The sequence below is a fragment of the Tripterygium wilfordii genome, chromosome 20 (genome assembly GCF_013401445.1).
Source record: "Tripterygium wilfordii isolate XIE 37 chromosome 20, ASM1340144v1, whole genome shotgun sequence".
Lineage (NCBI taxonomy): Eukaryota > Viridiplantae > Streptophyta > Magnoliopsida > Celastrales > Celastraceae > Tripterygium > Tripterygium wilfordii.
In genome coordinates, this window is record NC_052251.1 from 7,959,452 (window position 1) to 7,987,171 (window position 27,720).

The 27,720-nt window shown below is 37.2% G+C and overlaps 2 protein-coding genes across 3 annotated transcripts; one reads left to right on the plus strand and one right to left on the minus strand.

The window, feature by feature from the left end:
- Positions 1–17,577: 17,577 nt before the first annotated feature.
- On the plus strand, positions 17,578–21,414 carry LOC119987421 (endoglucanase 6-like). Its single transcript, XM_038832334.1, has 9 exons — positions 17,578–17,939; positions 18,041–18,253; positions 18,341–18,541; positions 19,229–19,318; positions 19,393–19,557; positions 19,655–19,939; positions 20,033–20,381; positions 20,478–20,540; positions 20,628–21,414. The coding sequence occupies exons 1-9, from the start codon at positions 17,736–17,738 to the stop codon at positions 20,924–20,926; spliced, it is 1,869 nt and encodes a 622-aa protein (XP_038688262.1). The 5' UTR covers positions 17,578–17,735; the 3' UTR covers positions 20,927–21,414.
- Positions 21,415–23,007: 1,593 nt separating this feature from the next.
- Positions 23,008–26,747, minus strand: LOC119987120 (protein KINESIN LIGHT CHAIN-RELATED 3-like). Of its 2 annotated transcripts, none has more exons than XM_038831873.1 (3): positions 26,552–26,747; positions 23,987–26,030; positions 23,008–23,531 (listed from the first exon to the last, which is right to left on the minus strand). In XM_038831873.1, exons 2-3 carry the CDS (start codon positions 25,981–25,983, stop codon positions 23,321–23,323), a joined length of 2,208 nt encoding a protein of 735 aa, XP_038687801.1. In that variant the 5' UTR covers positions 25,984–26,030; positions 26,552–26,747; the 3' UTR covers positions 23,008–23,320. The 2 variants fall into 2 exon arrangements, with proteins under 2 accessions (XP_038687801.1, XP_038687800.1); XM_038831872.1 differs by having other exon boundaries at positions 23,987–26,040; positions 26,552–26,746.
- Between the last annotated feature and the right edge of the window lie 973 nt (positions 26,748–27,720).

Below are 27,720 nucleotides of genomic sequence, written 5' to 3' on the forward strand. Positions count from 1 at the left end.
TTATAAACTCTTAAAGTCTTATACATGTTGGATTTGAAAAATTATCTGCATAAGTGATTTTCTCTCCCCCCCCCCTCTCTCTAGATATGTTTTTTCATAATTGAAAGCTTAAAAATTGTTAGATATGTTATTTCTATTATTCGTTACTTTCATTTAGGTATAGATGTTGAGTACATGATTTTCGTTCAGGATTTCTTGAGTCTTATAAGTGTTGAATCTGGAAAAAAATCTACCAAGTTCTTTCAAAACATTCAGACTTGTTCATGTTACTATTGCAACAGTAACATATTAAACAATACACTTACCATATTTCTTACTGGAGCAAATATCCTTAAAAAATACTCGATCAATAGTACATGTTTCTGCATTACAACGCCAACACATTAATATGATCATGTAGGCAAATATTAGTCTAATATTAATTTTTGCAACAGTAACATGATGATGTTACTGTTTGAAACAGTAACATGAAAAGGGAGACCCGAAAGTGACCTGTTTTGCTTACAGAATGTTACTGTCAGTAACATTGAAACAGTTCATATGATCTCATAGTTGTAGTAACATTGAAACCATAACATACAATCTTATATCTGTATGATATCAGATATGAACTCAGATTACGATCTAATATCTCATATTAGATCTCAGATCTAACAAGATGAGGACGAACACTAATAAAAATAAGAACAAGAAGAAGAAAATGAAGATGATTGTGGAGCTACGGTTGTGGTGGAGGAGCGACGGTGCAGGTGGTGATAGTGGAAATGAAGGCAAACGTGGCAATGGTGGAGATGGAGAGTACGCGTCTTAGATCGAGGAATTTTTTAGATTCATGCATATTGAAGAAGAATGTCAAATGTGAGATTATGTAATTATTAATTTATAAAATAGATACTTACGTGGAAAAATATACTTATATGGGCAAGTATTTTTTTTTTCTTTGACTTAAGTGTCCAACTTTCATAAAGTGGGCACTAATATGTCATTTTCCGCAGAAGAAATCCATAGCTTTCTTAAGCCCATCAAAGGAGGAGGCCTAAAGTAAAAAAAGTGAAATACCAAACAAAGTGACGCTACAAACTTCAAGAAAGAAAAGGAAAGGTATCGAAAGTGAAGGGCAATTGAATAAAGAGGACTCTCGAATTCTGCTGAATTTGAGGTGTTTGCGAGACCAGAACAAGGTTGTCGAATGTCGATATATATGCTAGAGCCGCTTAATGTCTTTACACTTAGAATTGATGCTATGCACAAATCCGTATGAAAATCGTATGACTTGAGAATTTGAATAGGAGAGGAATTCCTTGCAAAAGAAAGAGCTTCAACGGTTGGACACGTCTATCGATTGATTAGATTAACGGTTCAAATTTGAGAATTTGAGACTCTCAAATTACCTCCGAATTTGAGAGCCCCCAAATCCGTTAAAAGGAAAAGACCAAAAAGAAAACGAAATTAAATAGATTGTGTCGACTGAAGAAGGAAACACGTCCATTAGGGAGAATGAAACCGAGTTGTACAAGGAGATCAATTTTTCTTGTTTTTTTAAAAAAAGTCATAGACCATGATAATATTCAAGAACCCTAGTTGGAGGGCAAACGAAATGGAGGCCAAAAACAGGCACTCGTGCCACCAAAACTGGTGGAATAGTCTAGCTACAAGATGAGCAAGACTGTACTAAACTACAATAAAAATTTAAGGAATAAACAAACAACGCTAAGATAAGCTTGAAAAAAGACTTCAGTAAAGAAAATAACTAAAGCCTTCAAAATCAAATGATCTGATCACGTGAATCTCGTTGATATTGCTCCCACTTCTGTTCATCCTTATGTATTACCTGCATAACAACGTAAGGACCTTCCTCAATCCATACTCGCAATCCTTGAGTTTGAAAAGAATACTTGGCCAATGTATGAGCTGCAGAGTTGGCATTGCGACGAATGTGACACACCAACCAACTAGGGAAGAACATAAGCAGTCTTCGTATTTCCAGGATGACTGATCGCCAAGCTGTAAAGTTCAGTTTTCCACCGCTAATTGCCGCTACTATGATTGATGAATCCCCTTCTAAAATAATATGATTGAAGCCCAAATCACAAGCCAATTTAACAGCATACGTGTAGAGCAGCCAAAGCTTCAGCTACAGTTGCGTGCAACATAGATTGCTCTTCCAATGTACTACAAGCCATGACATCCCCCACAAACGTCTCTAAAAACAACTCCGAAACAAGTGCGCAAAGATTGCTTATGAATTGTAGCAACCCAATTAACCTTGATGTAATTCAAAGGAGGACCCTTCCATATCTGTACTATTGATGGAACATTCGGGTACGCCTCCGATGATAAGACACAATACACTCCCACCTTAGCTGATGCAAATTCCTCCGCTAAAAGGTTAACATTCCTAGCCACCTGTGTAGGATGCTGAAAGACACCCTCATGTACATATTTGTTCCACCGCAGCCAAATCATTCGCATGGAGATAGCTAAAATCGCTTACTCGAAAGGAGAAAGAATAAGAGAATTGTCTAGCCATCAAATTTGAAGGAAGCATTGGGCTATTATAAAAAGGGGGAGACGGGGCACAGTTAAGTTGGAGTTGGAGAGCCGTATTCTCTCTATCTTTTGTGTTTATTCTTCTCTCTAATTTTTATTCTTGTACTTGTTTCATGGATTTCTCATATTTAGTTTTCTTGTCTGCTTGTAACACGAGTAGCTAAATTTCTTTGTTAGGGTGTGATGTAACCTAGTATGACAATTACAAGTTGATTCAATTTTACAAGTATACAATTTTGATTCATTAATTCTTGTTTTTGATCTCAACGCTTAAAAGTTTATTGTATGTTTGACTGCTTGATCACCATTTAAATTTGCATATAGACTAATCTAGCTAAAACTAAGGAACGAACATAATTCACATCTCTTAGTGGAATTGAGATTGGAAAGATTAATTGTCGAAGGCCAAGACAACATGATGATGTTCGAAATAGGACCAATCTATCAGACGGATCAACCAAGTCAGACCGAACTAGAGTAGTTGAATTCCTTCCTTACTGGTGAGTATTTCATTTCCTTTCTTCTTGCACAAGGAGCAAACGTAAGTTGCAGTAGGGCCCTGAGAGTGTGCTCGGGGATACCTCTCTAATGCTCAAGTCAGTGTTAAACTTAACTAGGGAGGATGACTCACAACTTGGAGCTTTGTCTCTTGCTCAATAAGTTATTTAGAATGCAAGAGTTAGAATGTTTACCTAATGTTTGAGATCCCTTTTTTATATGAGATTAAGTGTTCTTGTTATAGTAGGAGTCAGACTATCTCTCATTGGTTCTCATGAGGATTTCTCAGAGGGCAAAATCCATATGTGTTCCTCTCCAAAGAAGAATAACAACCAAGTAAATAACCTAACACCTACGTAAACTTAACAACCAATTAAACTTAGCCACCAAGTTACTTTTGAAAACTAGATAGGCTTAAATTAATAGGCCTTCTTATTCTTCTTTTGGTGATCAAATTACTCCATAAAAAGTTTAGCAACTTGTCCTACATCAGTCTCCTCCACTTGAAAAATTATTTGCCCTCGAGTTACAATTTGGATGGAAAGAACTGTCTCGAAAGAGAAACTCATGTAGAACTAATCCTTCGAAGTCTTTGAGCCCATTTGCTGAAATTGTAGTCTTCCACTCCAAAGAAATATATATTTTGAATAAAGTAGAGGCCACTTTGATATGCTCGCAAGAAAGAGCTCTATGAATTGCAAAGTCTCAATCTTTTTCTTGTTCGACAGCGACTCACTGATAATTTATAATATTTAAGAACTCGCAATTTGTTTGTAAAACCATGTAGTCATCTCCATGATCTCCAACAAAGCTGTCAAATTCTTCATTCGCAGGAATATGATTTTCGAGGATATTATCAACAGTCTCAGCCTCATTATGATGTTGGATAATTTATTCATGAATTTGGACTTCACTCACATAATTATTTTTCTCCGAATCTGAATCTTCCTAGCACTGAAGGTTGATGAGGACGAACAGGAACATGGTGACTAGGATTCGGTCTATCATGACCTCTACCACAGATAAAGTTGGACGCATGTTTCTCTGGAGCTATCTCCTCAGTAGGAAGTTGACGTTTAGTCTATCATGGTTGCATATGGATCATGAACTGAGTAAGCATGTTGCGTAACTCGTCCAGCCACTGACTCTAGGAATCAAGCGCTTCCCAAAGATCTTTAAGCTCACGACCATCATCGCGGATTTGGTTTCTTTCTTCATTGTTAGTCATTGAACCAAGGTCAACTCCTTGCTCCAACACCAACTGACATGGCGCGGAAGTAAGAATCGATTGACTAGTTCATGATTAAACCAACATAACTTGGAATCCACCAAAAAAATTGAGAGAAATCTCAAAAAACTATATTAATTCATCAATCGTCTTTCTTTTTTTTGCTGAAATGGTTACAGCTCTATACTAAAAACTAAGAAACCCTAATAAAATTAAAAAATACTAATTTGACTAAAATTTCTATTATATAATTAAAATCCTAATAATCCTATTTGAAAAATACTTCTAATAAGGAAAGTAAATAATTAAACTAACACTCCTAGTTACTAAAGAAAAACCTAAAATTTTGTCTTACATCACCAAGACCTCAATCGAAGCTGAATATACATTTATGCGTCCACTACAAGTGAACTAGCTTGGATAGGGTTAATATCACTTTTGGTCATCGAAAGATGTTGGATTTTTCAATTTGGTCATCTAAAGATCAAATGTTTCATATTGGTAACCTAAAGTTTAAATTTGTTTCAATTCAGTAACTCGGGCAGATTTATCCATATTCGAGCAGTCCAGTAGCTGACGTGTCATACAAAAGTAAAAAAAAAATCTTTTTATAAAACGTGAATTATGTGGAATCATATAGGAAAAAATTAAATTTTAAAAAAATTATGCAAAGTCCACCTCATCATCTTCTCCTTCATCCCAAAAAACCCTAAACTCTCTAATTCACCCATTCAATACCCAACGCCTCCTACCCAGCAACAACTCCTTCTTTAGCAGGCAGAGATCTAACTAGGAACTCAAATTTCGGTCTAGAGACATTTGATTTTCAAAATTGCCTCCTGCTTCTGCTAGGCCTTTTTCTCTACCTTTTCCGACCGTCAACCACTCACCCTCTTTGGTCGCACCTTTAGCAGAGGAGTTTTGGGTGGTTGAAGATTTGAGAGTCCAAGCACTTTGTCCATGAAAGTGATCTTTTTTAGTGACGAAAGTCGTTTCTTCTCTTCAATAGGAGATTGTCATTTGGAACAAAAACCAAAACTAGACTCTATAAGTGAAATATCCTTACCAAGCTGCCATGGAAGCGAAATCACTTGCGGTATTGTGATTCGATATGTTGTGGGGATGATCGGATTTTTGTGGAGGTGAGGCAAGCAAGTGTTTTGGGTGGTCGATCGTTAGAAATAATGGCCGTACAGTGATTTTGGGCATCGGGGGAGTCAGTAGTGGGTGAAGAAGAAGAATTCAATTTCTTAAAATTTGTTTTTTTAAAATATTTTTTCATTTTCCACGTTTGCAAGCCAGAACAGCAAAAAAATAGTTGAAATTGATTTTTTAATGACATTTAGATGTGTTGTGTACCGACCCATCCCACACACCCACCCCGCAGTAATGGGCTGTGCGTACAAGACGGGCTCCATGGGCCGCTACCCCCAACCCCTCTCGCCTCATGGCTTAGTTGGTGACATAGGTTGGCAAAGCCCCTATGTTAAAGGGAGGTTAGGAGTTCGATTCCCACCTTCAACAACTCGTGTCCTTGCGAGGCGAGAGGGGTTGGGGGTAGCGGCCCATGGAGCCCGGCTTGTACGCACAGCCCATTACTGCGGGGTGGGTGTGTGGGATGGGTCGTTACATAAAAACTGTCTTTTTACAAGTTTCCCCACCCACCTCCCTGGACCTCAGCCCAGTAGGCATGCCGTAGGTACTTCCCTGGGCCATGGCCCAGACAGCCCAACCCCTCACCCCCTCGCAAGGCAGGTAGGTTGTTGAAGGTAGAAATCGAACTCACCTCCCTTTAACATAGTGGCTTTGCCAACCTATGCCACCAACTAAGCCATGGCTTAGTTGGTGACATAGGTTGGCAAAGCCCCTATGTTAAAGGGAGGTTGGGAGTTCGATTCCCACCTTCGACAACCCGTGTCCTTGCTAGGCCAGAGGGGTTGGGGGTAGCGGCCCATGGAGCCCGGCTTGTACGCACAGCCCATTACTGCGAGGTGGGTGTGTGGGATGGGTCGTTACATGTTGACTGCCCGAGATGGTCAAAATCTACCCGAGTTACCAATTTGGAACAAATACGAATATTCGGTTACTAAGTTGTAACATTTGAACTTTGGGTGATCAAATTGGAAAATCCAAAATCTTTCGGTGACCAAAAGTGGTATTAACCCAGCTTGGATACATGGGCTATTCAAAGAATTACAAATTCATGCCATCTATCCCATGATTCTACATTGTGATAATCTGGTGCAATGTAGATAGCCACAAATCTTAGTTTTTCATGAAAGAACAAAGCACATAGAACTTGATCTACACTATATAAGAGATAAATTAAGGCAAGGAATGGATAAATTAACTCACCAACAATTGTCAGAACAACCAGATGCTAATCTGTTGACCAAGCCTTTGGCCGTTCACAAAATACACCATATATCTTCTGTCCAAACTGAACATGACAAACTACCATGTTCAGCTTGTTAGGGGAGTGATAAGCTTCTCTTCCTCACTGGATCTCCGTCGTCGATCATTCCTCAGGTGGCGATCAGCTTCGACGAAGATTATCTTCTCTGCGCAATGTAACCATGTTTGACCTAGTTTGAGAATTGAGATTGTCTACTGGTTTGTTTAATCTTGGTGAACAATTAGTGGAGGTGAAAGTTAGCTGCAACAAGTCAATGCCCTCGTTTCAATGAAGACGAAGTGTTTTACTGTTACAGAGGGTTTGAATTGTATGAAATAAAATGTTTATTCTTTTTATTTTATTGGTCATATCATCATGACCGTTGGTGCACTACACCGTGTATGTATATATGTAGTTTGTATAGTGTCGATGCTAGATTTACACCGAGGTATAAAATATGTATAAAGTAAGAAAATGACAACACAGAATTTATGTGGTTCGACAACTTGCTTATGTCCATGGAGTGTGATATTTTATTAGAGTTGAGTGTCAACGATGCCTTACAAATGTGAAATGAAATGTATTTATAGGCTTGGGGTTTATCAGTTGATGCGGTTAACTGAATTGTCGAATAAACTACTTTCAGATAAGGTTCTTTTGTCTGGGAGAACCGTATATACTGAGTGTATTTATTTACTCCACATATAGATTACATCTTTGTAAGTAATTCGAACATTGTTTTGAATACAACCTATCTTCTCTCTATCTTGTTTCTCTCCTTTCTCCTTCTGGTCTATCTCTTTTTCATGCCGACATGCAAAATACAGTTAATTGAATCAGCAAAATATTACAGCCACTGGTCATATTATATATCATATTAGGATTGCAATAAAGAAATAAAATGATATAAGAGTCCCACATAATGAATGACCCAAGTATGAGGCCCAGAAATCCATTGCAGTTAGTAAGGTTGGATTTTGATGTCGGCTCCTAAATCCTTTATGCTAAAGCAGTTTTTGATTTTTCTTTTAATACCAAACAAATAAATAAATTAAAAAAGAAAAGCATTTGAAAAGAAAAGCAAATACCCCTTAAAGATAAGAAATACTTTAGTTTCCAACTACCGGTAGGCTAGCATTTGAATCCGACATCCTAGATTACAAAAGAAAATACGGGACAACGCGCTTTATTGTGGGGCTCTATGAATGATTTGACTGCTGCGTTTTTTTAATAGAAAATGTGTTCTTCTCCAATTTTCGATTGAAAATGTTAATCATCTCAGCAGTTGGTATCTCAATTATCTCAGCTGCTGAGTTAGACGCACATGATTTAAGTGAATTTGTGAGTTCCGTATATCTTACATAATATACATGAAATTCTATGCGTATAATTCCACAGCTAGGATAACTGAGATATCAACTGTTGGGATCCTTATCATAAATGATTTTCAATTCTTATTTTAAACCAGATTCAACTCGCCTGTTAGATATTTAGGGGTTCTATATATGTGTTTATAATCAATAAATATTCCACGAGCCATATAAATTGGGGGTTAAAATGAAAGTCAATATTGGGATGTTGTATAGCATTACTTAAAAATTCGGATAAATAATTACATTTCTGATTATATGTATTTTAATTTAGGTAGTTTCTCCCATTTTTCTCTTAATTTTTCTCCTTCACTTTCCTCACTTCTCCATTTTCGCATTCTCTTTTCATTCCACCACCGCTTAAAACTATGTTAATAATACAATTTTAATTGATTAATCCTACTCATTTTTATTTTATACGGAGTGCTTAGAATAATAGAGAGCATAACAAATGATAACAAAAAAAAACCCTCAATCTCCTACAAGATTCATTCAACGACTAATTAAAATTTCTTTAAGAGTGATTTTCTTTCTGGTGGATTCTAGTTTATTTTTATTCTTGGCTTAAATGTTGGTATAGCCTCAACTTTGTGTTTTCGACTGCGTCAGTTGGTATCGGAGTAGGATTTCGTCTCCCAAGATGACCAACAAAGAAGGAGAAAGAAATCTTATAGTTGTTAGACGAGGGGTCAACTAGTTGTTAGACGAGGGGTCAACCAATCAACGTGTACAATATTCATGATGTTGCATGAAACCAAGCTGTTAATCCATATGTGTTGAAGCAAAAAGGTACAAGATTCATGTTCGTAATTACAACAATACTTCTTACTCAAAGACTCAAAATTTGAGATTATTTGAATTGGTTGTTTGATTTGAAAAAGTATTGTCATTTTATGAAAATTATGGAAGAGAAGAGGGTCAAACTTGCATCAAATCAATTCAGTGACCATGCAACAAGGTAGTGGAAGAAAATAAAACTTAACCAAATTCAACATCGCAAGGATAAAATTCATTCTTGACCTATAATGAAAAGGATGTTTACTGTTGAATTTTTTTCATGATCAATATGAAGATTTTTTTATGAATTAATTTTTCAACAATTAATTTTCAAAATTTTATGAGGAAGGTAAATTTTTTGAAATAAATAAAGAAATTATCGTTGATCCAATTTTATAGGCATCTGAGGAGAATTCAATTCATGATGACAATCTTAAAAATTAAGAGTACGATAATTCTGTTGAGAACAAATCACAACACGTTGAGAATTTGGAGGATAAAGGAATAATTTCACTGTACTTCAAGAGTAAATTATTGAACTTGATAATAGGGTTGTCAAGGTTATTGATACCATTGCTTTTGAAAGTCATACTTTGTCTAAGGAAGATTCAAGTTCAATTGAATATTATGTGGTTCAAAAATGTCATGATCAGATTATCAAGTGATAGGGACTTAGGTTTTTTTTTCTTATAAATTCATATCACTTGAGTTTTTCATGCCATGTAGGATTTGAGAAGTCTTGACACTCACCCTTAATTATGAGTTGAGTTATGTCAGATCTAACAAATGAACCGATAGAGCCACCATCCACGTTATTCAAAAGCAGCACTCAACTCCATATCACTTACACCAAGAGCTCCTACATTTGTTGATTATTATTATTTTTTATGGGTGGATTGTCTACAAAAAAAAGTTGAGATTAGATTAGTTAAAGTTGGTGGAGGCAAACTTTATAGAGATTGGGTTTCATGAAAATCGGGAGTGGGTGAAGGAGTGAGGCGGCATTACATTAATTTGGTGGTCAATACATATACCTTGAGAAATGAAATTCACTAATGATGGTGATAACCCTGTAAATTATCGCAAAAAAATCTCAATTATTAATTAAAGTGCACACTTCTTTTTAACTTTTACAACCAATTTATTTATTTTTCTTTAATTAATTGTTACTTTTGAATAATGGGAACAAGCTTGTCCGATCAATAAGACATTTCTCTACATCATTGTCTCACCGCTAGCTTCTATCAATCAAAATGAGAATCTGCCTTGATTTGCTCTTCAATCAATCATGGGAATACTTTTTTTATTTCCCTTCACCATCTAATTAATTAATTAATTTGCCCTTTCACACACGACATGATCAATGGATTCCTACGTTTAAACCAGTGTTTTCAAAAACCGTTAATACCGGCCGGTCGAACCAGAAATAGGAGGTTTCAACAATTCAATTAAATATCATCGATATACAAATACCGATTCGAACGATAGTATACCGGTTTACATACTGATTGACCAGTATAATTACCTCAAATTAGAAATTACCTATGTTAAATTGTTAATTATTAATGTATCAATATAACATGTTATTAATTTTATTTCCTTATTAATTATTATTAACTAGTTAAGTAGTTAACATGTAAAACACTAAAACAATAATGTAAAAAATACTAAAAAAACTATAAAATAATTAATTAAATCTGCCGGCCGATCAAACCGTTTGTCAATAGTCTCACCGGTATGATTCAAAATACGACATTTTAAAATATTGGTTTAAACTTGTAGCTAAATTAACATCTTTTTAAAAATTAATATTTTTTGAAAAGTGAAACATTAAAATGTAAATTAGGGCACGTAAATTAATGGTTTTGTTGGTTAAATTTACCAACGGCAATGGTGCGCATGCACTTCATCATCTTTTTTTTTTCACTTTTCTTGTGTTTAAATTTATGCTATAAATACTTGTCTACTTGCAGTAAAAAGGGTTGGGTGTCTGATGAATACCCGCCACACGGGATGGGGGCCCAAGTCTAGCATCACAAGTTTGGTCCTAACTCTCTATTGAAAACTCAGGTTGACAATAGGAGGTTTGTCCTCCCTTATAAGCTAGACTCCAAACCCACCATCTTCCGATGTGGGATTCTCATCAATCCTCCCCCTTGGGAGCATGCACGTCCTCGTGCATGGCCTTGACTGTACCATTTCGGCATACGGCCCACTTACCGCCCCAAGCCTTGCGAGCCAGGGTCACATAGCCTTGCCAGCTCCAGTGAATCTAGGGCTTTCCCAGTTACTTTTAACGGCATTTTTCTCTCTTTTTTTTTTTACGACCTTTTTCTATTTTCCAACCCGCCCACAATGGACACGGCCCACTGTCTGCTAACCCAATTCCACAAAGGAATGGGCTCTGGGATAGGCCCGCCTACGATAGTGCCAGCCCATTGGCCTGCACACAGGCGCGTGCGCTCTCAATGAAAGCACCAATGATGAATACCCGCCACACGGGATGGGGGCCCAAGTCTAGCATCACAAGTTTGGGCCTGACTCTCTATTGAAAACCCAGGTTGACAATAGGAGGTTTGTCCTCCCTTATAAGCTAGACTCCAAACCCACCATCTTCCGATGTGGGATTCCCGCCACACGGGATGGGGGCCCAAGTCTAGCATCACAAGTTTGGGCCTGACTCTCTATTGAAAACCCAGGTTGACAATAGGAGGTTTGTCCTCCCTTATAAGCTAGACTCCAAACCCACCATCTTCCGATGTGGGATTCTCATCAATTCTCCCCCCTTGGGAGCATGCACGTCCTCGTGCATGGCCTTGACTGTACCATTTCGGCATACGGCCCACTTACCGCCCCAAGCCTTGCGAGCCAGGGTCACATAGCCTTGCCAGGTCCAGTGGATCTAGGGCTTTCCCAGTTACTTATAACGGCCTTTTTTTCTTTCTCTTTTTTTTTACAGTCTTTTTCTCTTTTCCAACCCGCCCACAATGGACACGGCCCACTGTCTGCTAACCCAACTCCACAAAGGAATGGGCTCTGGGGTAGGCCCGCCTACGATAATGCCAATCCACGGGCCTACACGCAGGCTCGTGCACTCTCAATGAAAGCACCAATGATGAATACCCGCCACACGGGATGGGGCCCCAAGTCTAGCATCACAAGTTTGGGCCTAACTCTCTATTGAAAACCCAGGTTGACAATAGGAGGTTTGTCCTCCCTTATAAGCTAGACTCCAAACCCACCATCTTCCGATGTGGGATTCTCATCAGTGTCCCATTGCACGCAGAGTAGATAGCTAGGAACCACAATGCATTTTCTATGCAAACTTGTAAAGAATAATCATAATTTACTTCCTTGACTTGTTTATTGTAGACGACGCTAACTTTGAGGATATTTTAGTCATTGTCCGTAGATCCTAAACTCAATATAAATATTTTTATTGTGAAAATCCTAACAGTTAAGAGAACGAATCATTGTATTCAGAGAAAATTCGTGTGAGAGAGTTCATCAATAAAATTTATCATAGCCGTCAGATGATGTTTGCAAAATTGGTTGAACCACGTAAGTCGTTTGTCTAGTGTATGTGATCACTCTCGTTTTTTTATTTTTTTTATTTTTTTTATTTCTCTATTTTTCGCATTGAGTATGAATATCTTGGGTTGTTTACGCATAATATTATTCATCGTTTATTGTTTATATTATTTATATAATTCATTCAATTTTAATAAAAGCTATCTCGATTAGTAAAATGATAATGTGAATTTTAACTAATCACAGATGGGGATACATAGCTAGTATTTTTATGTCTATTTTTACGAAAAACTAACTACAAAAACAAAAAACACCCAAACTAACACAATAGTAGATGCCAAAGGTCATGACAATATAGACTAATAATCTCAATCGGAGCTCAAACGAGTAAGTTATGACTATCCGATCACACTGACGTCAGAAAAGATATTTGATTGTTGAAATTTTGAAGTAAAACAAGGGTTGAGGATAGTATGATCAATAAAAAAAGATATTTTAAATAATTTTTACTTAATAGAATAAATCTTATCATCTTATCTACTTAAAGATTTTATGGATTGAAAAAAAATTAATAGTGTATCTATTGGAATAACAATTTATTTTGAGTGACCTATTACTAATTAACCCATTAATTAACAACCCATGTCCATGTGTTTTCCTTCGGTTATAGTGTTTGAATACATGTTAGGGCTAAGCACACTACCGAGGGTAGTTTCTGTGGCCAAAAGTAGTGGGGATGTGATGAAATTTTTCCACCATACAAAAGAAACAAGAATAAAAATTAGAGACCTTCCCCTTCCCCCACTAGAGTGAGGGATGAATGCCCTTCCATACATGTACATACACCTTTAATTATAAAATATAAACCCAACATTGGACCATCTCTTGATTCCCAAAGTTTTCCGTCTTAAATTAGCACCCGGTGAGCGATGTTGGGAATGGCCGCCCGGTCTTCCGTGACAAAACCGGTGTCAGCCGGTAATTGCGGAGGATTGCCTCTTTGACTTTGGGCTACGGTGTCAACAGCTGCTGTTTTCACTTTCATGTCTCCATTAGTCCCGATTAAAGTGACAGATTCTAAAAATAGAAAAACGAGATAGAAGAAAGAGAGAGATTTGATATCTTTTGTCCGGCGGAGACCGTTGATTGCGGTTAGGAATAAAGAGCGTTCTGACACTCTCGGCACCATAACTTTTTGACCCCTTCTCCACTTTGTCGTTTCTCTCTTTTTGTTTTTTTATTTTTTATTTTTTATTTCAGGTCTGTATAAATTTTTTACTGGGCATGTCGGTGGGAAATGGAGGGTGTGGGTTTGTCGTACGGATGACAACGAGTCGGATATTCTTTCAATTAGGGAATATCAAAATCGTTTTTATTTAAGGTACTTTATATCAAAATCATTCTAAAACCGTTAAAAGTCATTTTAATTTCCAAAACTGAAACGTTTCATAACCATTTATCATTGGGTATCCGTTTACCATTTAACTTTTAAATTTTTTTTTTTTAAATTTTCATTAATGGTCGGATAACTGTTTCTAAACCCGCAAATTCAAACCCTAAGCCACCGCAAACTCAAATTCGAAATCCAAATCATGCACTAAAAATAGAATGAAATAACAAAACCAATAATTAGTTAATACTAAGAATGATTTATCTTGTAATGATATATCATTTGAGCAATTCAAATTAGTGTATTTTATAGTTTTATTAGTATGTTTCTATAAATATATATGTTTTAATATGCTTTATCATGTTATAATTTAGTATCCTAATAATATACCTTTACATAGATGATATAATATTGTTACTATAATTTACTTATTTATTAAAAGGTTTGGGTATCTTAAACCTGACACCAAAAACCAAACCCGACCCTAAACCGTGGTTAGTTTGAAAATTAAATCAAAACCGCTTCCAAACCCTATAGAATCGGTTTTTGGGTTTTAAATGGATCAGGTACCCTACGAATAGTGCTCGGATCGGTTTTTTTGTCATCCCTAATTTGTCGAGTCCACGATCCTCTGCTGCGCTATAGGATCGGTTTTTGGGTTTTGAATGTTGCATATTTGTTGTTGCGAGCGTATTTGTCACATCCGTAACTAAAAAAAATTTTGTGTTAGTAGTGAGAAAACTCAAGGGTAAATAATATCAAACAAAATCATTCCAATGGGGGGGAGGGGTGCCATCTGCCATGCCAATATGTGATTATAATGTAACTCAATTATTTTTAATTCAAAAAAGTGCGACGCTTTTCGTGTTTGAACAACTTGCAGTATGTTAATATCCAGCCTATCAAAATTATTATTTTAATTTTCATTTGTTAATATTATTTTTTAAAAATGCCTATCAAAATTAGTATTTTCTTTTTATAAAAATGTTAATAGATATATATAAAAATTATTCTATGCAAGCTTAAAATGCGTACAACTTTTTAAGAGTGTGGATGAATGAAATGAAAAGCGGGACCCACTACTTTGAATCCCACATATTCCAAATCAATGGTAAATCAATTGAGAATTCTCCTTCAAGATCCTAAATTGAGGTTTTAAAATGAGGTTATAACTTTTAGGATTCATTTGCAGGGTTCAAAAGAAATATATATATATATATATATATATATATATATCTTAATTTGGAAAAAAATATATTTGAATCTTGTTCGATTTTAAAGAACCCAACGATATATTTTTTGTTTGAAATAAAAATCAAGTGCAACCTGAAAAGTATATGAAATGTCTTTTACATTACATTCAATGATCTATAATTATCATGCACTTTTCATGTTAAATTTGATTTTTGTTTTGAACAAAAATTATATCGTCGGATTCATAAAATTGATCAAATACAAATATATTTTTTTTTAATTTTAACAAAATATTTTAAGAATATATATATATATATATAATATATATATATAGAGAGAGAGAGAGAGGTTTCTAACACGTGGTTGGAAATGAAGACTGAGGGAAGCATAAAGGTCATTTGAAATCCAAGAGTCAGTTATTGTAATCAAAGTAGTTCTGCTAGGATTGCAAAGAAATCAATGCAGCACGCAGTACAACAATGAAAATTAATATTTATTTATTTATCCATTTTACAATTCCAACTAATTTTCGCTTATAAATTTATGTCACAGACTAGATGATGATTCACCCCAAAGTCCAAAAGAGTTGTTGATGTAGGACTAGTGGCACCATATTTATAAACAAACAATTTAGTATGATTGAAACGTCACGTTGTCAGAATAATAAAAAATTCGCCCGGGAAACTCGATTTCGGGCCTTAAATGAGTCGTTTTACGTTTTAAGAGTATTCTAGTAGTTTGATGTTTTTGTATTTTTTTTATCCTTTAAGGTTGTAACCGATTTTGGTGATCATATTGCAAAAACCTTTGAGAGTTTCCCTCAAATTTGATGGATTATAGTATTATTTGCTTTCATTTTATTTTGAAATACCACAGAGAATTACACTGTTGAAATCGAACCTTGAGTACACATATACCTAATCCAGTTAATTGCCAACCAAACCAATTCTCATTGGTGTGTTATTTGCTTTCATTAAGAGTGTGTTTGGATTGAGGGATTTGGAGGGGAGGGAAGAGAAGGGAAAGGGAGTTTCCTTCCAATTCTCTTGTTTGGATAGTTTATAAAAAATTGTGGGGAGGGATTTGAGGGGATTTGGGAGGAAGATTTCTTTAAATTTTTGTCAAAATTCTTTCCTCCCAAAATAGAGTCATTTGGAGGGAAGAGATTACTAATTAAGTTACTTATAAATTAAAAACCTATTTTACCCTTGGACATAACACTTAAACATAAAAAATAAGGATAAACTAGTAAATTAAACTACTTTTCTTTCCTTTCTTTTTTTATCTATCCAAACATGAGAGAGGGAAATATATTTTCCCTTCCATTCTCTTCCTTCCCTTTCCCTTCTCTTCCCTTCCCCCCAAATCCCTCAATCCAAACACACTCTAAGAGTGTGTTTGGATTGAGGGATTTGGAGGGAAGGGAAAGGAAGAGAAATAGAGTTTCCTTCCAATTCCCTTGTTTGGATAGTTTATTAAAAATTAAGGGGAGGGATTTGAGGGGATTGGGGAGGAAGATTTCTTTAAATTTTTGTTAAAATTCTTTCTCTCCAAAATGGAGTCATTTGGAGGGAATGGATTACTAATTAAGTTATTTGTAAGTTAAATATCTATTTTATCCTTGTACATAATATTTTAACATAAAAATAAGGATAAATTAGTAAATTAAACAAATTTTCTTTCTTTATTTTTTTTATCTATCTAAACATGGGAGAGGGAAAAATAGTTCCCCTTCCCCTCCCTTCCCTTCTCTCCCCCTCCCCTCCCTTCCCTTCCCTTCCCCCCAAATCCCTCAATCCAAACACACTCTGAACGTTGGTTTGATTTTTTTTATTATTTTCGCTGTCAATTGTATTGTTGTATATATATAATTATATATTCCAACAACATGTGAAAAGAATTGGTGACATTGCCCTAAATTTCCATTTAATTTGGATTTTTTGACTCATAATTTTTTCTTACATCGACGGAATTGGAATGTAACAAATCAGTCTTCCCCATTAGGGTCATTTCCACTTTTAATAAGAGAAAAAAAAATTTAATCCTCAATCAATTCAACCATCTTGGTTATATATGTGTATATGCGGACGAGGGTGAGACAGATTCCAAGCCTTTTTCCTTTTTTGCGATGCATCTTCCCCTTTCTTGGCTTCTTTGGTTACTCTCCAAACTTGGAGTTGTCTCTGTTAAGTCTTTCTTTTTTGATCTCTAGCGCACGAATCAAATACTGCACCTTTTTTTTTTTTAATAAAGAGGGGAGAGAATGGAGGAGGTTCGAACTCGAGACTTCTATTAGATATCACATACATAAATGTCATATGAACTATTCATAATTCTCAATAGTACACTTTAAAACAATATTCATTTTTTTTGTTTGTCTTAGTGTCGGTGTTTGTTCATGGGCTTTGTAAAAAGGTTAATAAGTACATTAAATCCACACCGACCCTTCAGGGCAGAGCCGAAGGACACCCACAGCCACATGCCTTTGTTCTTTTCTCAACCGTTTTCAATCCTCTTTAACAAATAAAAAATATTTCAAAAAAAAGAATCAATTAATGACCTCTGCCAATTTTTAGGCTCTTGGTAGTTTCCTTCCTTTCTCAATATATAGAGCCATAGCTCCTCCCCCTAAGCACTCACTCCCCTGCTCTCTGTCTCTGTCTCTGTCTCTGTCTCTGTCTCTGTTCTTGGTGGGTTTGCCAGAGCTTTTAACTGGTAAATCATACCGGCATTGCCATTGTTTTATAGCTTGTGTTTACAGATCAGGCTATTTCTCCATTTGGGTACATAATTTGGTGACTCATGGAGAAGTTTATGAGACTTATTTCAATGTCTCCTCTGCTTCTGCTTCTTTGCTTGCCTCTAGTACTTGCGGGTCATGACTATGGCCAAGCACTCAGTAAGAGCATTCTCTTCTTTGAAGCTCAGAGATCTGGTTACCTTCCCCATAATCAGAGAGTCACTTGGAGATCAAACTCAGGCTTGAACGATGGCAAGGCTAGTGGCGTAAGTGAAGCCGACATTGCCATTTATCTTTCTTCTGTAAAAATCCAATTGGGTATCTGATTGACTGATTTGGTTATTCAATTTGGTTTTTGGAATTGCAGGTGGATCTGGTAGGAGGGTACTATGATGCCGGCGACAATGTGAAGTTTGGGCTTCCCATGGCATTCACCATTACAATGATGTCATGGAGCATATTGGAGTATGGAAAACAACTTGGTCATACTGGTGAGCTTGGTCATGCCATTGATGCTGTTAAGTGGGGTACTGATTATCTCATTAAAGCTCACCCTGAACCAAATGTTCTCTATGGAGAGGTAATTTTACACTCCATTTGCCCTGTTTTGATTTATGGGTTATTTCAACTTTCAGTCAAAATTAGAACAATTTTTGACTTTTGGTAGGTGGGAGATGGTAACACTGACCACTACTGCTGGCAAAGGCCGGAGGACATGACCACCGACAGAAGGGCTTACAGGATCGACCAGAACAATCCCGGGTCGGATCTTGCTGGGGAATCTGCCGCCGCAATGGCTGCCGCCTCTATGGTTTTCCGTCACTCTAACCCTGCATACGCCGCCGAGCTTGTCCACCATGCCTATCAGGTACAATCTACGGTTTATTCGTCTCATTTTTAGAAATGGAAGAAGATTGACTACACAATTTGTAAAAACAAGAATTCCGAGTTAGACGAAACTCGGAAACTGTGCGAAGTGTAAGCGTAGAACAAGGGTTTCGCTGTTGCAGACTGAGTCGGCGCCGCTGGCTCAGATTAGCATGAACCACTGTAACTACCAATTTCTCGTGGTATGCGTATGATAGCATAACATATCGGCCGGTGTATGTTAGTGAACCTATCTGCTTATCCTAATTAAACGTGTAAATTATTATAATTAAAATTGCATTTATTGATAGTTAATCAGAGGGTCCCACTTGAAATAACGGAAAAGTATGGGGACCATTTTGAATTCCGACAACTTGGTTAAAGCGGCGTCGTTTACGAACGTCTAATTTGGATCGCGGGAGACATTTCCCCGTCTATCTCGCGTAGTGCTTCTTACCGTACATATTTTTGTACCATTCGATCTTAACCGTCCATGTGTACGATCCAAATATAACGGAATCACTTTCCTTGTCGCCCCCATGTGACCACACTGTCGGTGGTTTAGCCCATTAACGGCCCATCCAACTTTAAAATTTAAAAGTTTCGCTTCCCAAATTGTCCTTTTAATATCGACGGAATTACCCCACCTGCCATTTGCTAACATTTTTTTTTTGTGCTCTGTATCCAGTTATTTGATTTTGCAGACAAATACAGAGGCAAATACGATAGCAGTATTACTGTGGCACAGAAATACTACCGATCCATCAGTGGATACAATGTACGTAATGGTGAATAACTTGTGAAAATGTTTATGTTCATTATTTTCATTGATTTGTTTGGAAAATTGTACAGGATGAGTTGCTATGGGCTGCTGCATGGTTGTACCAAGCATCTAACAACCAATATTACTTGGACTACCTTGGAAAGAATGGTGATTCAATGGGTGGAACTGGTTGGTCCATGACGGAGTTCGGTTGGGATGTCAAGTATGCTGGTGTTCAAACTCTTGTTGCCAAGGTAACCATTTAAGTATATTACTTGGCTTAAATGGTTTGAGTTAATATGGAGTTCTGTTTCTTCTTGTTGATTTGTTGAAGAACTCTATTTTCTGCAGTTCTTGATGCAAGGCAAAGCCGGTCATCATGCACCGGTCTTTGAAAGGTACCAACAAAAGGCTGAATCTTTCATGTGTGGGTGCCTGGGGAAAGGCAACAAGAACGTTCAGAAGACTCCTGGTGGTCTGATTTTTCGCCAGAGATGGAACAATATGCAGTTCGTCACGAGTGCTTCCTTCCTCACAACTGTCTACTCTGACTACCTTGCGTCTGCTGGTAGATCATTGAGGTGTGCTGCTGCCAATGTTGCACCATCTGAGCTCCTTGGCTTCGCAAAGTCTCAGGTAAAACCCTCGAATATTAATTTCGTAATTATTAGTTTTACATTTTATCAAAGAATGTATATATATATTCTCAATTTATTGAATTATATTTAGGTGGATTACATTCTTGGAGACAATCCAAGAGCCACTAGTTACATGGTCGGCTATGGAAACAACTACCCACAACAAGTTCATCACCGGGCATCCTCGATTGTTTCTGTCAAGGATAATCCGTCATTTGTGAGCTGCAGAGGAGGTTATGCCACTTGGTTCAGCAGGAAAGCAAGTGATCCCAATGTTCTTACTGGCGCCCTTGTTGGTGGACCTGATGGTTATGACAACTTTGCCGATGAAAGAGACAATTATGAGCAAACAGAACCTGCTACCTACAACAATGCCCCTCTCCTCGGTATATTGGCGCGACTAAGTGGTGGTCATGGCGGTTATAATCAACTCCTTCCAGGTATATATTGCATCACCTGTGTCTTTGTTGCTTTAATGTGTTTAGATAAGCATTTCTATGTGTCATAATCATTGAGATCATTGTGCTGGTTTACAGTGGTTGTCCCAGCTCCTACCAAACCAGTAGCAGCACCGCAACCTAAAGTGACTCCTGCTCCAGGTATTCTTTAGGTTCCTTTGCAGACAATTTTCTGTCGATTTTATAGAGGTGTAAATTGAGCATGGCCTAAATGAGAGTTTCTTGCAGCATCATCTTCTGTCCCAATTGCAGTGGAGCAGAAAATGACAACATCATGGACTGCCGAGGGAAAACCTTATTACAGATATTCTACAGTGGTAACTAACAAGTCTGATAAGACACTGAATGATCTCAAGCTCTCGATATCCAAGCTTTACGGCCCTCTTTGGGGTCTCAGCAAGACTGGAAATGCCTATGGTTTTCCCTCATGGCTCAACTCTTTACCAGCTGGGAAGAGTCTTGAATTCGTCTACATCCACTCGGCCTCTGCTGCTGATGTCTCAGTTTCCAGCTACACTTTGGGCTAGAATATGAGGAAAATCAGCTACAAAAGAGTGTGTGGCTCACACGAATCGGGTTGGTAACGTAAGAAGAATTGTGCATATAAAATGCTGAGTGAGGGGTCTTTTTTGTTTCTTCGTCTTCCTTTTTGATTTCAACTTGTTGATTTGGTATCTGATTAGGTTTTTAAATGGTAGAAGGTCAAAAATAAAGTTGGGGGATGAAAGGTGTGAAGAGACGATTTGAAAAGAAGTGCTCATCCTCTTTCTCCTCCAATACACTGTATAAGATAGATATGGTGGAGAGATAGTTCAAAGAGAGTCAGCTGAGAAGTACAAAGAAATGACTTCTCTGTTGTTTGCCAGAAGAACCTTTTTCGTTCTTCTTATGTATTTCAGAGGAGCTCTTGTGTACTCTTTCTTTTGTGTTGTGATGTTGTAGTCTTTGCAACATTCTATGTGTTTCCCAATATGAATATAGTTTGTGAAATGACATTGTGCTTCTCTGCCTTAAATCATTCTTTCGTTTCCCTGCAAATGAGAGAAATTTTCCAACTTTATCAACTTTAGCTTTGACCATCGGTTTAGGATTATCACATCCGACCCCAAACGAGACTTGTGAGCAACTGCTGCTGAGCAAGTCCTCCCCACCTTACACCGTCACTGAGCACACCATTGGTGCCATATCACAATGGTGAACTTTTAGGATTTATTTGGTTTTGGATATGTAAGTGTGCATCAGTTTAGGAGCGATTAGATTCTTGATTTATTAGAGTTCAATTATTTTAGGGTTTAGAGTTTCTCAATTACATCATTACAAGTTGACGAATCAGTTCAAGCATATGCAAAAGCCGAACACTATGAAGCTGAGGCAAAGAATAACACAATTCTAGCTTTCACTACAAATACGTCTAGTATTTTTTTTTTCTTTTCACGACTCTTTTCAGACTTTCTTTCTGACATTTGGAGACATAGTCTATGTTGCTCGGATTTCAGACATTCCTGGGCAGAAGTTGAAGATGGTGTTTGCAAGGTTCTTCAATTCACACCTGGTTCATCTGTATGGCCATGGCCCAGAACAAGAAGACAAGCTGACAGTTTTTTTCTTACTTACCAATCAGCTGCACAATTAATTGGAGCTTCAGAACATCTTCAATATCATTCAGAACTAAAAATTGCTTTGCTTCTTTACAAGTCTAATCGATCAAGACATTGAGACATGGTGCTGCTCATCTCACCAGGATTTTTCTTGTTAACAAGCTAAGTTAGATGGCCAAACAAGAACAAGGCAAGCTACATAAAAATTCCTTAGGAATCTTTACCTTACCTCCCTCTATGGCAGCTTTCAATTTGAAGAACCGGACACACGGATATGTATTCATACCCAACACCCGTACCCGAGCTTTCAATTTTAAAAACCGGACACTCGAATATGTACCCATACCCAACACCCATACCCGAGTCTAGGTATCATAGATTTCATCATTCATGTTCAAGAGATTTCCAGATTTGTTAGTCAATGGTGAAAAACATCATATCAGGGATGCTTTTTAGGGAATGCTTCTTGTGAGAAATGGCTTTATGACATGCTTTAATAGACTGTTTTAGTCCTTGTACTAATACCTGCTGAAAGGTAGACAGGATTATCAATTCACCACTTCTCTTTTACTAGCACCTACTATGAGATGATCAGTTGATCAATCAAATCTAACATAAACAATGATTCAATCAGAGCTCTTTATAACACTAAAACTATATACAATATAGCTATAAATATATGTGGACCTACAGAAAAGGATTCATCATCCACCAACCAACATAATTCATCATCACTCAATAACAATACTACACCAATTTTTTTTTTTTTTTTATCTTACCATCATCTACACCAACTCCACCTGCGCTTGCAGCCGGTCCTAAGCCCGGATAAAGAAGGAGGTTGCAATAAGTTGACAGCCATCGTAAAACTTTGTCAACCTTATGAACATGAGTCTAAATGAGAATATCATCATCTACACCAAATTACTTTCAAAGGCAAAACAACCATTGATATCTTAAAACCCTCATCAACTTCTCAAAAAGGACAAAAAGAATTTTAAGCACCAATATAAACCTCCTGGACAATTGTTATGTAAATGATACTACTGTCATCACAGGATCCAGAAACGAACTTAAAACATCTTCACAAAATAATATGAACATTAACATTAGAATCATATAAATTAATGGTACAATCAAATCCCCAAAATGCAGTTATTTAATTCAATCAACCCAAGACCTAGCCAAATCCCCAGCCCCAAAAGGTGAAAAAAAATAAATCAACATGATAAATAGCTATTGCTTTCATCGTAGCATTCTTTCCTTTTCAGTGAGTCCTATGATACACCACTTTTTTATCTTGAAATGTGTATGAATACCTTATTATACCTTAGTGCCATTGCTGTTTACACCATGAGAATTAGCGTCAAGGAGGGTCTCTAGTGATCTGGCCCTTCGGCTTCGAACTCTCCCTGTTTCTTTCAATAACTCGGCCAACCTTCTTTTTTCGTCATCAACTTCAGGATTTGCTGTCCCTAGCTTCTCTTCCCTCATCCCAACAACATACTCCAAGATTTCAATTGCATCATCCAGCCTGTTTAAAATTAACAAGTTATTCGTGAATTAGTCCATGTATCACTTCGAAAGGTTTGTTAGATGGATAAAGACTCTCCTTCTTCCCCAACAGCACATAGACAGAAAGAAATAACTCTCTCACACAATGTAATTTCAAGTTTTGCTATCTGATACTACGCCAACAAAAAAAAAAAAAGTAAACCAAATTAAAGCATATATAACATTCTGATACTAATGTCAATCCACGACCAAGTGAACAATATTGTAAAAGATATCAATAGGAAAGTAGAGAAGACTTTGTTTGTAGCTGGAGAAGTCAAGACGGGAATAGAACTTATAAACAAAGGACATACAAGAAAACAAAAGGAGGGTATAGTATAGGGAGCATCAGACATTATATACAGACAATTCAGAGAAGGAGAGGGCAAAAACCAAACAAAAGGAGAAAACAAAAAGATGATAGAGGCTGCAAACCTGCCAATTGCATCATAGGTTCCAGCAAGATTGCTGTATACCCCAAGAGTGTCAGGGTGATATGGTCCGTACTCTTGCTCCAAAATACTCCTGGCTTCTTCGAACAATGCTACGGCCTCACTTATTGCATAACGCTGTACGCAAGCAAGCCCCATTTGGTTAAGAGCAATGCCAAAAAAGGCAGATTTTTTTTCACCCCCTGCACGGAGCTTTGAAATTGCACTATTAAAGGAACTATAAGATTCAGAGTAATTCCCCAGCATGTAGTACAAGACACCCATTTGGGCTTCAATTCCAGCAATTGTGCTTTGCTGACCAGGTGCATCATTATATATCTTCAGTGCCTTCTGCAGCATTCCTATTGCCAGCTCAAGTTCATTCATTGATTCATAGATAGCTGCAATATCAGTAAGACCACTTGCAATCTCCTCTGGAGGGATCCCAGGCATGGGCTTTTCATAAATTCGAATAGCATTTTCACAGTATGACTTTGCATCCTTTACTTTCCCTGTTTTGTTATATAAATCAGCCAAACGAATAAATACTGACCCAACGGTTGGATGATGCTCTCCTTTGGCGGTCTTAAAAGACGTGAGTGCTTTCTGATAAGCAAAAATAGCCTCGTCATAGCGAGACAAAGATAAGTATGTGTCCCCGATGCTGGAATCAACAGAGGCCACTTCCGATTCCTGACCATTAGCGACCATGGCCATGCTGGCAGAAACAAGATGTTCAAGAGCACCCTCGTGATCTCCCTTTGTTTCACATATAAGACCCATGAGCCTTCGATCTGCTGCCTCTTCAAGGGAAGTGGGTGAATCATTCGCTCTATGAATGTCAAGTGCCATCTGACAGAGCTTCTCAGCCTCATCAAAATGCAAAGCCTGCACCTGAGCTTCTGCTAAATATCTACAGGTCTCACCAACCCTAGGATCCATTTCTCCAAGAGCTTGTTTCTGGATTTCTAGTCCTGTTGTGTAACACATTATTGAATTCTCAAGGTGGCCCAACATTGCATAGGTATCACCCAATTGCATATGTCCAGCGAATTTGGCAAGGGTATGCTCTTGGCCATCCTCAATCACAGGAATCTCAAGTGAGTGCTGAAGAACTGGAATAGCCTCATTGTACTGACCTAAGCTACAGTATATTGCTGCTGTAACATGCAAACACATGACCAATTCTAAACTGGGTTTTCCGTTTGCACAAATTTCAAATGACTTAACTGCTCGAAGAGCTAACTCAAGAGCCTTTTGAGCATTATCCCCAGACGAAATCAAATCCCTTGCTTGCTTAAGTAAAAATGGGCCAAGATCTGGATTATCTAAATCATCTGTTCCGTTCTGTGATTTAAGAGCTCCCAAAGGAGGATTTCTTCGTTTCTTCAATGAACCAATCCCAGTGTTTGATTTTCTCAAATTTTTATCATTCCGGTTATTAATGGGAGGTTTGTCTGGAGGACTTTTCCCCTTCGGACTCGACTTTGATGATATTTCAGACTCCACCTGCAACTGGGCAGCCTTCTTTGAGCGTCCTGAAGAAATGGATTTCGTATCTGCAGATCTGGTATCGTCCAAGTTCCCTGACTTCTTACCAACAGACGAATTTCCTTTGTTTGACAAGGAATTGCTTTGACTATCATCCACAGGTTTTTCCCCCACTTCCTCTTCCATTATCTCCACCTCCCTCCTTTCTCCTCCCACAAGGTGATGCAATTCTGAATCAATCCTAGACTCTTCACCATCAGAGCCAAAGCTATGCCTCGACGGTGATTGATCAGAACTCTGCATGTCGCACACATTCTCATACAGCTGCTCAATAGATGGCTCCACCACTGCATCAGGGTGACGAGGGCCTGCACTTTGAGGGCTATGAGGACAAGAAGTGCTTTGGGGAGACTTGCATGATTCTGAATTTTCTTTACCAGCTAGAGAATTCCCATTCAATTCGTTTACTACTCCTTCTTCATTGACCCCTTCCATAACAATTCCAGGCATATTTGTTCCCCAGATGCGAAAATAAACTCAGCGATGGAATAAACTATCTGCAACAGGCTAATCCATAGGTAGAATACTTTCAATTAAGCAAGTTTTGCAACATCTCCAAACAAGTAAAGTAGATTATTACAACATATTTCTATGTTATATGTAATCTTGAGGAATCAATATAAAGAACAAAATTATATGAACACCAAGAAAGAAGAAAAACAACATAACAAAAAAAGTCAAATCCTTCAGCTTGTGTCAAAGAAAGCTTCTGTTTCTGCCTAAGAATTGAATAACAAGAAAATCATATGAAAATTCACCAGGCCCTGATTTAGATCCTCCCTAATCATTTACATCAACCCATTTCTAATTCACCAACAAAAAGACATACTAACTATGGAAAACAGCGCAAGACAACAAGAGAACCTCAAACAGACAAACACCCACATAGCATATCGCCCAACACTACAATAAATCGAATGTTAAGAGCCAAAATCTACACTAAATTCATCCCTCAAAACTAATCCAACAGTAGGATAAAAATGGTTGAAACAAGATAAAATACAAGATTTTACATTACCTCAATAATTAGCCATGAAAGAGGAGGGTGGGTGATTTGCAGAGATTGAGATATTCACATCTAAACAGCGAAGACAGAGAGATAGACAGACAAAATATAACCTTTTGTGGGGCTTTGTATATATAAGATTCCCGACTTGAGGAAGGAGAAGAACAGGGGTAGATAGGGAAAATGGTAGATAAAGAAGAAAATAATTATAAAAACAAAAAAGATCAAATAGTAAAACAAAAGTATGAGAGAAAAAAAATATTTCTTGTTTTTAATAATCAGAGAAAGAATGTCAGAGGAGGTGAGTGGACTTTCTCTCTCTCGCTTCTCCGCCACCCAAACAGCTCTGGCTGAGTGGCAGGCCGCCTGCAACTACCGATTTGTTTTTTTCCTGTTTTTCGTCAAGAGATTGCCAGGTGGCATCTTGATATTTTATCGTCAAACGAAACGACGATTTTGCCCCTTGTAAATTCAATGTTTTGGTCCTTTTGGGTGGAACGTTGGACTTGTGATGGGCAGAATGTCAAATCTCACGAGGTTGACTCTTCCTCTTCTTTTACTCTTGAGGGATAAGGTTGTTTTTGTGACTCTGATTTGATGTCATCAATTAAATTTTACCCAAATTACATGGGTGGACAGCTCTATAGACAATTGCAGGAATCGGGGCTGTGAGAAAATGAAGGGTACTTTAGGAAATTTCAAGTTTCCCGACCATCAGGAACAACTCAATAAATGGTGAATGTTATACTGGCGCTCTTGGGTCCGTTGTCTTCAAGCTTTGCTTGGATTAAAAAACAAAAGGGTTAGTTTGATAAAACTTTTTGAAAGTAACAGATATGATAGTAGAAATGTTTGATAATTTTAATAGCAGATATGCTGCATAAATGTTGGGTATGTGTTTGGTTGAACTTTTGCTAGTAACAATTATGCTGTGTAGCATATTGTGACAAATTACGCATAGGGCTATTAAGCATTTTAGTTGTAGGCTAGACATATAAATGTATTTAAACATAAAAATTAAATATAAAATAAAGAAAATTAATGAAAATAAAATAAATATTAATTAAATAAAAAATTATAATTAAATAATAATTTTGGTGACTACAATTAATTAATTAATTATATAAAGTGTAAAAATTGTGGTATTTAATAAAACCCTAATTTTAATAAGTGGAAATACG